Raw genomic sequence first — 12,631 nt, forward strand, 5'->3', positions numbered from 1 at the left:
TAATTTATTTATTTATTTATTGCTGTTTTTCAGCAGCAAATTTCTGGGTTTTACCTTGTATCAACGCTCGCCTGGATAGTGTTTGTAAACTGACTGTTCAAACTTTGAAAGGTGGATGAACTGGTATTCAAGACACCAACTTCATAACTCCTGTAAAGCACACAAACCGAAACACACATGAATACATTTCATACAGATGTTCTTAATATTGTTTGTTTGCTTGTGATTCAATGCCATGACAGGTTTTATGGCTATCTTTTCTCTTTTGTGAAAACCATTTTAAAAATGCAATAAAAAAAAATATAAAAAAACGATCGATATATGTATATAATTTTTTTCCATAAAACCTCCAAAACCAAGTAATCTCGGAATGACTGTAAAAAATAAATAAAATTAAAAAGTCTTTTAAAAGTTGTGTTTAATATGTGCTTTTGTCTCAGATCACAAGAATTATGTGTTTGTGTGTGTGTGTGTGTGTGTGTGTGTGTGTATTATACTTACTGTCTGAAGCCAAGCTGTTGGCAGGTTTGGTCTGCTATGTTTTTATTCCAGCCCTGTGCACAGACTGGAAGGAAGCTTTTGTTCTTAGAAGTCATGACCTGCAATTCATTTGCTGTACCAAACCGCACTATAGAAACATTCAAATCAAATCAGTATATGATTTCCAACTGAAAAGAGATTTCATTATTGATATGTGATAGACACTGACCACAGCGAGATTCATCACTGCCTTGAGAACAGTCTCTCTTTCCATCACAGTCGACTGATGAAGGGGGGCACGTTTCTGTCTCCGTTTCTTTCTGAGCCCACAGTGACGGCCCATAGCGCACTGTGCAGGAGTCGAAAATAGAGTTAAAAGTGTACCTCTGAAAAGTCACTCTTCATGGAGGCTGCACCAAATGACACATTCAAATTTAGTAATAGTATACACAACCCAAAATACAGTATTTAATGTCTGATTAAAAGTAGCAGGCAGAACAGCACAAATGTCAATAAATATTATTACATATAAAATATATGCTCACCTCCCATCCAGACGGCAATTACAACCAGCACAACTATAACAGCAGTACCACTCGACCCTCCACAGCAATACCTTTTGTTCCTGTGTGAGGGAGCTTGACCTCTCTGTGTTGGGACTGCAGAAAGAAAACAACAATAGCTATTGACACAAATACATAAATGCTAATAATTATTTAATACAGATACAAAGATTTTAATTATTTAATTATGATCCCTCAAATTATTTTAATGACCATGTTTTTAAGACCTGTTCGTGTATAGGTAGAATGTGCTATTAAATATTACTTGTCTGTACAACACAAGGAGCAGGTGTTTGATGTATTGGCTGTGGTATGTAGTACGGCTGGACTTGGGTGGCTGACAATGTCTGAAGACTCGGATATGAAGGTGGAGGCGTGTTGTGATTCACCACAGAATCATATGAGGGAGGAGACTCAGTCTGTATTCATAAAATAAATGGAAGATGTTTATTAATCTATATTTCTATAAACACTGTTCGCTCTCATCTGTCATCAAATTAAATTCACAGTAAACATATCTGTACTGTCAATCAGAGTTCAAATGAATTGTTCATACATTTACGATAAGTCTGATATTCAAGGCTCTGCTTAATGCAGTGGAGCTGCTTTTCTGTTTAACAAGGACAGAATTCACCTTAAAAGAAATTATTTGTCATATATTTAGTAAATATATTACCGTGTTATATTGTCATAATTTATATACAGTTATAATTTTAATATACACTATATTGACAAAAGTATTGGGACACCCCTTTCTAATGAATAGGTTTGACTACTTTATTCATTTCCATGAGTACAGATCTTAATGTTAAAGCATATAATGATATTCTAGGGGATTGTGTGCTTCTAATTAGCAATAGTTTAGACAGGACACTTTTCTATTCTAACATGACAATGTCTCTGTGTATAAGGCAAGGATCAAAAAGAAGTGATTGATTCAGTCGGTGTGGAAGAACTTGACTGGTCTGCAGAAAGCAAAGTCCTAATCCCAGCTGAACACCTCTGGTGTGACTTTAAATGCAGACCTTGAGCCAAAAACTCTGCATTTAAAGTCACACAAGAGGTGTTAAGCAGGTGTTCAGATTAGGACATTCCTTTCTGCAGACCAGTCAAGTTATTTGTACTCATGGAAATTACTAAAGTAGTCAAATCTGTTCATTAGAAAGGGGTGTCCCAATACTTTTGTCAATGTATTTGTGACGAGAGGGGCGGGGCCGAGAGCCTGCTGCCATCCGCCATGACATTTACGATAAGTCTGATATTCAAGGCTCTGCTTAATGCAGTGGAGCTGCTTTTCTGTTTAACAAGGACAGAATTCACCTTAAAATAAATTATTTGTCATATATTTAGTAAATATATTACCGTGTTATATTGTCATAATTTATATACAGTTATAATTTTAATATACACTATATTGACAAAAGTATTGGGACACCCCTTTCTAATGAATAGGTTTGACTACTTTATTCATTTCCATGAGTACAAATCTTAATGTTAAAGCATATAATGATATTCTAGGAGATTGTGTGCTTCTAATTAGCAATAGTTTAGACAGGACACTTTTCTATTCTAACATGACAATGTCTCTGTGTATAAGGCAAGGATCAAAAAGAAGTGATTGATTCAGTCGGTGTGGAAGAACTTGACTGGTCTGCAGAAAGCAAAGTCCTAATCCCAGCTGAACACCTCTGGTGTGACTTTAAATGCAGACCTTGAGCCAAAAACTCTGCATTTAAAGTCACACAAGAGGTATTCAGCAGGTGTTCAGATTAGGACATTCCTTTCTGCAGACCAGTCAAGTTCTTTGTACTCATGGAAATTACTAAAGTAGTCAAATCTGTTCATTAGAAAGGGGTGTCCCAATACTTTTGTCAATGTATTTGTGACGAGAGGGGCGGGGCCGAGAGCCTGCTGCCATCCGCCATGATGGGGAGGAGCAGGGAACGGGGGACTCCTGCCGGCTGCCCGAACCCAGAGGAGCTGTCGGCAGGAGTCCCCCATTCCCTGCTCTTCCCCATCATGGCGGATGGCAGCAGGCTCCGTTCCCACGGCTCTCGGCCCCGCCCCTCTCGTCACAGTATTGTATATTCATTCATATACATTTCTCTCTAGATATAATACAAGCACCTCCTCACCATCAGCGGGCACAATTATTCTATTCTCTCAAATAAATTCTTCCAACAATGACAACATTTTAGAACCTTATTAAAAAATTGTAATCCTGATTTTTGGTACATTCTAATGTGTCTGTGGTGCAAATCTGGATGGGGAGTACCATGTGAGACACAAACCTGCTGATACACATCAGTCTACAACACACTGTTGAGCAAGGATTTGACTCTGGCTATGACTGCATGGGGATTTGGTAACAGGTGAAGGAAGATGGTGAAACCAAAATCCCCTTTACTTTTTTAGTCCTGCCTGACCAAATGTGTGATTCAATGAACCTCCTTTTCCATATTCAAATAAGTGTGCCAAATAAGTGCCCATACTCACACCTGTTCTACAGACATACCATACATATATATATTATAAAGACAAGATGTTGCATGGAGTTAACAGAGCATTTCAGACATCTTAGCCACTTAAATGCATTATATACATAGGCGCATTGTTTGCCTTGAATTTGAACAAATCTTGAATTTGTTGTAGTTTTTCATAATGAAGCGATTTTTTTTATATAACCCAGATATTATATCACCCATTAATCATTAACTGGTTTTCTAATAGATGTGTACACTACACACAAAAGTAGCGTAGGACTATATTTATTTTGGTTCCCATATATACCAGATGACTGCTACCCTCCCCTAGTAAAAAAGTTATATATTTACAATACATTTATTTCATTCTAAATATAGTTCAAATCTATTAACATATTTACTGGCATGTTGCTTGAGACTTACTGATTTAAAAATTATAATAAAAATGTATTTGGAGTACTACTTTCTTAAAATTAAGCCTAAAATGTGTTTAATGTCACTATTGATGAGGATTGTATGATCTTTGAACAATATCAGTCTTTAAATGCCAGATATTTAAAGTGTACCTGGAGTACACTTGCAATAGGTCCGCTTTAGCACAATCAAATATACTTCAGTATATCTTTAGTTGGACTTCAGCACTACTTCTGCACATTTAACGTGCAAAAATAAAAAAAAGTGCAGAATTAGACTTTAAGTATACCAGTTTAGTATAACAACAGTACAATTGCATTGTATTTTTATTAAGCAAATAAATATGTAAATGTATTTGTAGTATAATTAGCATGAAATAAAAGTATTTCATATACATATTAGTACATTTATTTTTCACTAGTGTCTTGCAATATCTCTTGCAATATACTAGACTGTTTTATTTTTTTGCCATGCATAGTGTACTGAACCCAACAGGATGTAAGTTACAGTGACAGGCATTTATTGTAAGTCTGACCAAATCCAGATGATTTAAGTGGTTTATATTTGTTCCATTCTTAGATTTCACAAAAATCACGTTTGAAATAATTCTCAATGACCAACGTCCAATAAATGACACTGTGAATTCTGATGTTAAACACAATGTTTTTCTTTTCTTTTCTTTTTTACTAGGATTGATCTGTAAGATTCAGAATCTGCCCTTCCTTCTTACGGCATGTTGCAGATCTTCTCTCTAACAGCATCCAGTTGGAACATGCTCTATATATTTCACACAGTGAATCATTCACTCAGTCACATGTAATATGCCTCATTTTTATAATTCTGTTACTTTTTTTATAACCAAATGGTTACTAATTCTATTAAAATATTCTACCCAAGGAAGTTAGAATGTATACGTGTTAATAATTATTACAGGTAACTAAGGTAACTAGGACACAATACCAAGACAACTGTAGTGTTACACACAAGCTGATGAGAAACAAAATGATGCTAATACATTCACAATAATATATTAACAAAATCACAAAACAAGAGTTGTATCAAAACTAACCACAAAAAAAACTGATCACATTCTTGAAATACAATTGTTTGTTCTATATATCCATGTTTGTTTTGAGAACATTTTGTTGGGTATTAAAGTATTCATACCTGTCTGTGCTCCATTGATGAGTATCCGTTTAAAGAGATAAGGAAGACTCTACCTGTACCTAAGCTATGTATTTCTTTTCTGTCATGCACCTGCTAGTGGCATCGTCAGAGCAGGACAAACTCACCCTGTAGTAACTCATTTCTCCCTCTCTCTCTCTTTCACCTGTTTAACTGGTTTAACAGGCAACCTTTTTAAACAGAGTTTCTTAACAACATGTCAATAGAAACATTGTAATGCAGATACACAAACAGAGAACAGAATTTTCCATCACAACAGAAATTGAGAAACTTTGAGAAATTGATTCCATCAGACTGTCATTCTATCACACAAGTATGTTTACACATAGATCACATTTCACACAATATCCCACACAATTTGTGAATAAAGGCAAGATAGTCTGAGTGTTTTTGAATATATTTAGACTGACAGTACAAACATCAGTTATCACAGATTAATTGAAAGAAGGGAATAATGGACACACCTGCACACACACATACACATTAACACATTTCACAGACAAAACACAATCACGTTTATAAATAGTGTCTCAAATTTCTAATACAAAACTGGCAAATGTGCATCAGGTGTCTGACGTACTTAAAAACCTTGGTATTTTGTATGTCATAATTTTTATTCAGCAAGGTGTGTCTTTTAGATGCCAAAAAATGAGCAATAAAAACCAACACCTGTCATTCAAGAAAAAAATTATTCTCTACTGCTTTACTTATTTAAGGTATTTGGTATCATGCTGACAAATTCTCTTCATGTTAAATAATCTCTCTGAATTTAAAATTATAAAAATTACATTTAAGCCGAATATGAAATCAAAGGCTGAATTCAGAATTCCATTAGCATACTAGCATAGGCTACTACTCAAATGTGGCAGAACTAGTAAGCTGTTTTGTGAACTAGTAGTGCTGTTCTGAATTCAGCCAAAGTCTCATCAAAACCTGCCATCAACTGATTAGTTAACACAGATCAGCTGAGTGAAGGTGATATAGGGAGTCCCTAAACCTTGCTAGTGTCTGCTGTTAGTCATTCATATGATGGGAACCCTGGTGAGATTCACTAATTAGAACTATGAGATAATAATACCAGTCACACATATAAACCTATTCAGAATATATTTAGGCGTACAACCAGTAAAATCCACTGTTTTGGCTAGATTTCTTTCTATCAGTTTTTTTCTCTCTGGTTTCTCATGGCCCTGAGACTAAAGCGAAGGCGAGAACTGAGCACACTGAGGACTGAGGAGAGCAGAGCACGCTGGAGATCGACTGTTATCACCGTGTGCTGTGTGCTAGTGATACTAGCGACCTTGATAGTGGGGTTGTATTTTAGTAAGAATCTATTGCCATGCCATTCTCCTTTCTCTGCCATCTTTATTTTTCTTCATTGTAAATTACTTATCACTATATGACAATCATTTTATTACTTTGACCACTTCATATAAAACATTCTCTCTGAAAATGATCTTTGTTTGTTGTTTGTTTGTATACTTTCCAGCCGTTACGATAGTGAATAGCAAGTTTTTCTTCTGCTCTGGCTCACTGAGGTTCATTTCAATAGAAAAGGCATGTGATGGAAAGGCTAACTGTGCAGGCGGTGAGGATGAAATCACATGTGTATCCAAACTGAGGACCAATGACACGTATCCAGGTGATTATGCACACTTACACTCTTAAAAATAAAGGCTCCTAAAAGTTTTTTTTTAATGCAATGCCATAGAACATCGTACAGGGTTCTCTAAAGCAGTGGTTCCCAACCCTGGTCCTGGAGGCACCCCAACACTGCACATTTTGCATGTCTCCTTTCTCTGACACACCAATTTCAGGTCTTTGAGCAGGGGTGCCCACACTCGGTCCTGGAGGGCCGGTGTCCTGCAGAGTTTAGCTCCAACCCTAATCGGGGTGCCTCCAGGACCAGGGTTGGGAACCACTGCTCTAAAGAACCTTATAGTCAGCCGTTATTAAAATAACTATTTTTATTTTCTTATTAATTTCTAATGTGATAAACATGTTTAAAAATATAAATAAGAACCTTTTATGTAAGAATGTATTTAACCTTTTTCCACTGTACAGAAGCTTTTGTGAAATGGAAGGGTGCCACTGATGTTAAAGGTTCTTCATGGAACCAGAGATGCCAATAAAGAACCTTTATTTTTTTTTACACCACTTTTGAGAATTTTTAACTGTCCCCTGGCCTTGCTTTATTAAAGATGAATTTGTAGGCGAACATGTGATTCATCTATATTTACCGATGTAGTGAGGCTGATGGGGGACAGACTGGTCCTGCAGGTGTTCAATAATGAAGGTGGATGGAGAACAGTGTGTGCTGATAACTGGAGGACAAAGCACACGCGGTTAGCCTGTCAACAACTGGGCTATACAGTGTAAGTAGAGCACACACGGCACAATAGTTTAAAACCAATGACCATTAGTAAACTAAGCTGTAAAACCATATGTAAGTGCTGTCATATTGCAACATTTAAGAAATCTGATCATCTTCCCATTGATCGCAGTAAATAGTGTTTATTCAGGAAATATTCCACTACAGGAGTCCACGAAGTACACGAATCCCGGTAAGGAGTCTGCTCTTCAACCCTCAAGATGCATTTGCTACAGTCAGCAAAAACTCCACACACTCTGACATCCAGAGTTCCCTCTCAGTCAGGTGAGATACACTTGCTATGAGGTCATTTGTGATATTCTCCACATAAAATAATCATGTTGTCATTTACATATGGAAATAATGATGTGCTCTCTCACAGTGACCGGTGTTTATCTGGCTCAGTGGTGTCTGTGTCCTGCTCAGGTAAAACTGTTGAGGTGTGTGTGTGGGTCAGGTTTTGCATTGTTTTTGGCTTCCTTTCCATTCATGGGATTTGAATTTAATTGGCCACTGCGCACAAAAAATTGGACCGGAATGACAGGAAGGGGAATTTATTGAATTGCAGTTGAAAGACATTCAACACTCTGGCAATGTTCTACAATGGTCCCTCTATCTGTACATAAAGCTTAGAAAATGAATGGCCTTTTTTTCACATTTTTAAACTTTGAAATAAGTTTTTCAAACTTCAACTTCAAAATCAAAGTTTTTTTTTTTTTTTTTTTTCAATTAATTTTTAATTCTACTTCAAATCTTAATGTCAATTTTATTTCCAGTTTGCTTTTTTCAGGAATTAGGAAGCATACTAATATCTTGTTTTTTTCATGTCTCTTATTATAAACGTCCCCCCTGTGTTAATACAGACTGTGGAGAGGTGGTGGGAGAGGACCGTATTGTTGGTGGGCTGGACACAGCAATCGAACACTGGCCGTGGCAGGTTAGTCTTCAGTGGAACCACCAGCATGTTTGTGGAGGAGCATTACTGTCCAAGCGCTGGGTCATATCAGCTGCTCACTGTTTCACAGGGTAAGTCATTCACAAATGCAAGATGTTCTAGAACAGAATTTTAGTCAAAAGCATTTTGATTTTATTCAGTTTTTCCCCTAAATAACTCTGTTGACTAATGAAATGTCTTAAATGGTAAACCTAATCCAGTTGTTTTTTAATAAAATTCTTCTCTTTACAATAAGAAAACAAATTTTTACTTGTTTAAATTTATGACTATAGGTTAGTTGGTCCACTTAGATTTTGTTTTGTGACTTGCTGCATTGCTTTCTCACACAAACTCTTAGCCGGACACGAGAGCTGAGTCGATGGACTGTGGTGTTGGGTCAGACCGAAGTGACGGGATCCAGTGGTGTCAGCGTGGAGACTATTGTTGTCCACAATAACTACAGTCGCTTGAGTAATGACTTTGACATCGCTATGCTAAAACTCACTTGGCCTGTCACTGTTGGGGGTACGGTACTTCATTCATCCATTCTGATTAACTGCTTTCTTATATCAGAGATTTAAAATGAGACTAAATATTATATGAGACATTTTAAGTTGCTTGAGTCCCACTACAGTATCTGTAACTATATTTTCCCTCCTTTGCTGCTAGCTTGACATTTAAGATACTTTATGAAACCCCCTTTTTTAACAACAACAAGAGATCTCCCATTAAAAAAACAAACTTTTACTCACCCTCATGTTGAGCCAAACCTGTATGTTGCTCCATGTGGCTTTTTCTTCCCCAAACAATGACGGTTAATGGTTATGGTTCATAGAGAGCTCCAAAAACACACACACACAAAATAAAGGTCGTCCATAACATATAACACATATAACATAAAACATGAATAAGGATCACTTACAGTATGTTTTGGTTATTTTTTTACTTAATTCCTTTGAGAAGCCTCAATGTGTAATTACTCTAGCATCCAAGTACTCGAAAGCAGTAATGTCAGTAATTAAGTAGTAAAGTCAGTGGTTTGTGATGTTTATCATAGAACAAAAGGCCCAAATAAATGTCATTGGCTAAAGGTCTCATTTTCTGTATATCCTTAGACTCAATCTTGCCAGTTTGTTTACCCCCACACCAGCTGTCTATGAAGGAGATGCTTGTGGTGACTGGGTGGGGATTGCTCAAGGAGAAAGGTAAGAGGAAGGGGCTTTGTCACTTAATGGATAATTGGAAACTCTAAGGCAGGACTGTGACCTTCTACCGGTTTTAAATCAGAAATCCACCTTTTGTTCAGTTTCTCCCACATTCTCTATATTGTTTTGTCTCTGGCATTTCCTCATTCTCATTTTACACAGGTGAGCTGCCCTCTGTGCTGCAGAAAGCTTCGGTGCCCCTGATTGACAGGTCCGAGTGTTCCAAGCCCTCTGTTTACGGTTCCGCCATTACTCCCAGAATGCTTTGTGCGGGATTCCTCAAAGGAAACGTAGATGCGTGTCAGGTAACGACAACAAATGAAAAATCAAATGCAGGCTCCCCTTCAGAAGTGATGTATATCATTGTTTTTGTATCCAGAAAAAAGCAATTTCCAAGTCACTTTAAAGTATTCTCTCTTTTTCAGGGGGACAGTGGGGGTCCGCTAGTGTACCTTTCATCTCGTTGGCAGTTAATGGGTATAGTGAGTTGGGGAGTGGGCTGTGCACGGGAGGGAAAACCTGGAGTTTACACTGATGTTAGTCAACTTCTCAACTGGATCTACACTGTAATGGAGGTATGTTTCACATGATTGTGTACATTAATATACAAGAAAGGAAAATATATTTTCATATTGAATATCATGTTTCAGAGACAGCCATGAGAAAGTGAACCATGGACGCATAACTTCATGCTTTCGTGACACAGGAGGAAAGACAAATCTCCTCAGAGTACAGAAATCAATGTTCTTGAATCTAGATAGTTCAATTTTATAATTATTTTGACATATGTCAAAACATCATGCTTTTTTTGTCTCACTATTCACATTTCCTGTAAGTCTACTGTATGTTCATTCTAAAGCTGTTAAAGTACTTTAAGTGTTTTCATTTTTTTTTCTGACCAAAAGCATTTAGAAAGCAAAAAATAAATAAAATAAAGCTCTTACTTGATGCATTTACTAATCCAGCACACATCACAACCTTTGTTTTATCGAAAACATTTTATTTTAGTTGCTGCTTATTATAAAGAAATACAATATGCATGACTGTGCAGTCCAATGGGGAATAACAGGCCTGCACACTGGCTTAAGGAAACAATGGGATAAACAATTCTGGATTATGGGCGGAGTGGAGCATCTATGATACAGCATGTGTTTTACATTCAGTTTTACAGGGACTGATTTCAAACAATGTCTACTGTGTGTTGTGTTGAGCTGAGATCGACTATCAGGATTGGTGTTCAAAATTCCAAGTTTGTCATTTTCCAAACAGTACTCCTAAGGCAGTGTTCCTTCTGACTCTGTGGGCTTTTGAGTCCTTCAGGCCTCTATTCCCCTTGGTCTTACATTTTTGTCTCAACAGTCTGGTGTAGCTCAGTCTTCAGAAAGCATCTGAATGTATCTGATTCAGTTAAAAAAAACTATTTGTACATTTACTAGTTTGGGTTTATCAATTTAAGATATTTCCCCATCCATCTGAGTGATTTAAAAGATAAACTGAAAGTAACTGAAGAAAATCAAACCAGCCATCCACCTTTTAATTGGTTTCTCCCACATCCTCTATTATTGCATTATCTCAGGCATTTCCTCATTCAGGTTTTCCACAAAGCTTCACACAAGTTTTTAGAATCACAGGTTGTGTGAACAGACATGCACAATATCACGATAGTTATGTTTTTGGCAGCATGAAATGTTTTTTTTTTTGAGGTCTCTGACAGAAATTTGCTTTAAATTCCAATGTCAAAAGATGAACAGAGAAATACTTTTTAGGAAAAACATTCACTTCAAATAATGGTGGGAACTTCCCCTTTGCATTCACTCCTAATGTCTGTGCTTTGGTTGAAAAATGTGATTATCACAATTAGGCCATGACTACTGCCAAGCCTGACAAATAACTAATGCAACCAAAACTGATATGTTGTTAATTAAATAGTGCATTAATAGAGGGAAGACTGTAAGGACAACATTAATTAAAAGCCCAATATCAAGCAGAATATCAAACTCTTTCACTGAGCAACCTGAGAAAACCTCAACTGTTCCAAAATTTCAAAAACATTAAATGCAGAAATATTAAATACAAGTTCAGCACAATGATATGATGAAAATGTTTGAATAAGAGGTAGTACAAGTGCTTTGAATATGTATGAATGTACCTTTCCAATATTTCTCCTATTAAAAGAAGCTAAAGAGCCCTCTAAATGTGTATTGCTTTACTGACCTGTGCGCCATAAGATCACATAAAAAAAAAAAATCTGAGGATCAATAAAATTATCACAACTGTTTGTTAAAGTGGCCCTTTAACAAACAGAATAACAATAATTTCAGCTACTCCCCTTTTTACAATGTTAAATATAAGATACTGTTTCCAAATGAAATTGCTGTTTCAATAGACATTTAGTGATGTTACACTGGGGTATGAGAGGACAGCTACTAGATAGCCTACAGTACACATTGCTTATAGATTTTTTTTCAGGTTCAAATATGGTATAAATTTACCAGATTTCTCCTACTGTTTTTTGTGCTCTATAGTTACAACCTCTGACTAGATTATTCATTTGGAGTTAACTCATTTGGCACTGAAAACAAGCTGCTTTTTCAAGGAAGACTTTCATGACCAACATCACCCAAGATTCACAGTAAAATTCACTAACAACTGCAAAATCCAAAGACCTGTAAAATTCTTCAAGCATTCAGTAATAATTGGTGAGCTCTCTAAAGCAGATCAATAGATTTGTTTCAATATTTTCTTTATATTAAAGGCACAATATGTAATTTTTTGCCACTAGAGGGCGCGTATTCAAAAGAAACAGAGGCGTAAAACTAGGTCGCAGTGATTTTGCCAAGTAAGACATGTTCCTGGATCAACATCTTTTGTTGATCCTGGATCAACATAACTTTCCAAAAATACAGACTTAACCCAATTCCTACCACTAAACCTAACCCTACCCATAATTTATTCCTAAAAACAGTGTGAAATGATAGCTGATTAACAAGGGTGTA

At 36.5% G+C, this 12,631-nt stretch overlaps 2 protein-coding genes across 4 annotated transcripts in view; one reads left to right on the forward strand and one right to left on the reverse strand.

Moving 5' to 3' along the window:
* The window catches only part of tmprss13b (transmembrane serine protease 13b), a 9,154-nt gene extending 3,954 nt beyond the window's left edge, over nucleotides 1-5,200 (reverse strand). For both annotated transcript variants that reach the window (XM_016560662.1, XM_016560663.1), the window contains exons 1-6: nucleotides 5,108-5,200; nucleotides 1,309-1,462; nucleotides 1,026-1,139; nucleotides 710-829; nucleotides 502-628; nucleotides 55-150 (exon numbers count right to left, since the gene is read on the reverse strand). In XM_016560662.1, the coding sequence (XP_016416148.1) occupies nucleotides 55-150; nucleotides 502-628; nucleotides 710-829; nucleotides 1,026-1,139; nucleotides 1,309-1,462; nucleotides 5,108-5,122 (626 nt within the window). In that variant the 5' untranslated portion in view covers nucleotides 5,123-5,200. The remainder of the gene's footprint in view (nucleotides 1-54; nucleotides 151-501; nucleotides 629-709; nucleotides 830-1,025; nucleotides 1,140-1,308; nucleotides 1,463-5,107) is intronic.
* A 910-nt stretch (nucleotides 5,201-6,110) lies between these two features.
* Nucleotides 6,111-12,520, forward strand: tmprss4b (transmembrane serine protease 4b). Of its 2 annotated transcripts, none has more exons than XM_016560590.1 (11): nucleotides 6,111-6,448; nucleotides 6,615-6,767; nucleotides 7,374-7,500; nucleotides 7,665-7,781; nucleotides 7,879-7,922; nucleotides 8,360-8,522; nucleotides 8,789-8,955; nucleotides 9,546-9,635; nucleotides 9,798-9,940; nucleotides 10,061-10,210; nucleotides 10,286-12,520. In XM_016560590.1, the coding sequence occupies exons 1-11, from the start codon at nucleotides 6,310-6,312 to the stop codon at nucleotides 10,295-10,297; spliced, it is 1,305 nt and encodes a 434-aa protein (XP_016416076.1). In that variant the 5' UTR covers nucleotides 6,111-6,309; the 3' UTR covers nucleotides 10,298-12,520. The 2 variants fall into 2 exon arrangements, with proteins under 2 accessions (XP_016416076.1, XP_016416077.1); XM_016560591.1 differs by having other exon boundaries at nucleotides 8,789-8,901.
* The last annotated feature ends 111 nt before the right edge of the window (nucleotides 12,521-12,631 follow it).

The sequence above is a fragment of the Sinocyclocheilus rhinocerous genome, unplaced genomic scaffold (genome assembly GCF_001515625.1).
Source record: "Sinocyclocheilus rhinocerous isolate Xijiao unplaced genomic scaffold, SAMN03320098_v1.1 scaffold77, whole genome shotgun sequence".
NCBI lineage: Eukaryota > Metazoa > Chordata > Actinopteri > Cypriniformes > Cyprinidae > Sinocyclocheilus > Sinocyclocheilus rhinocerous.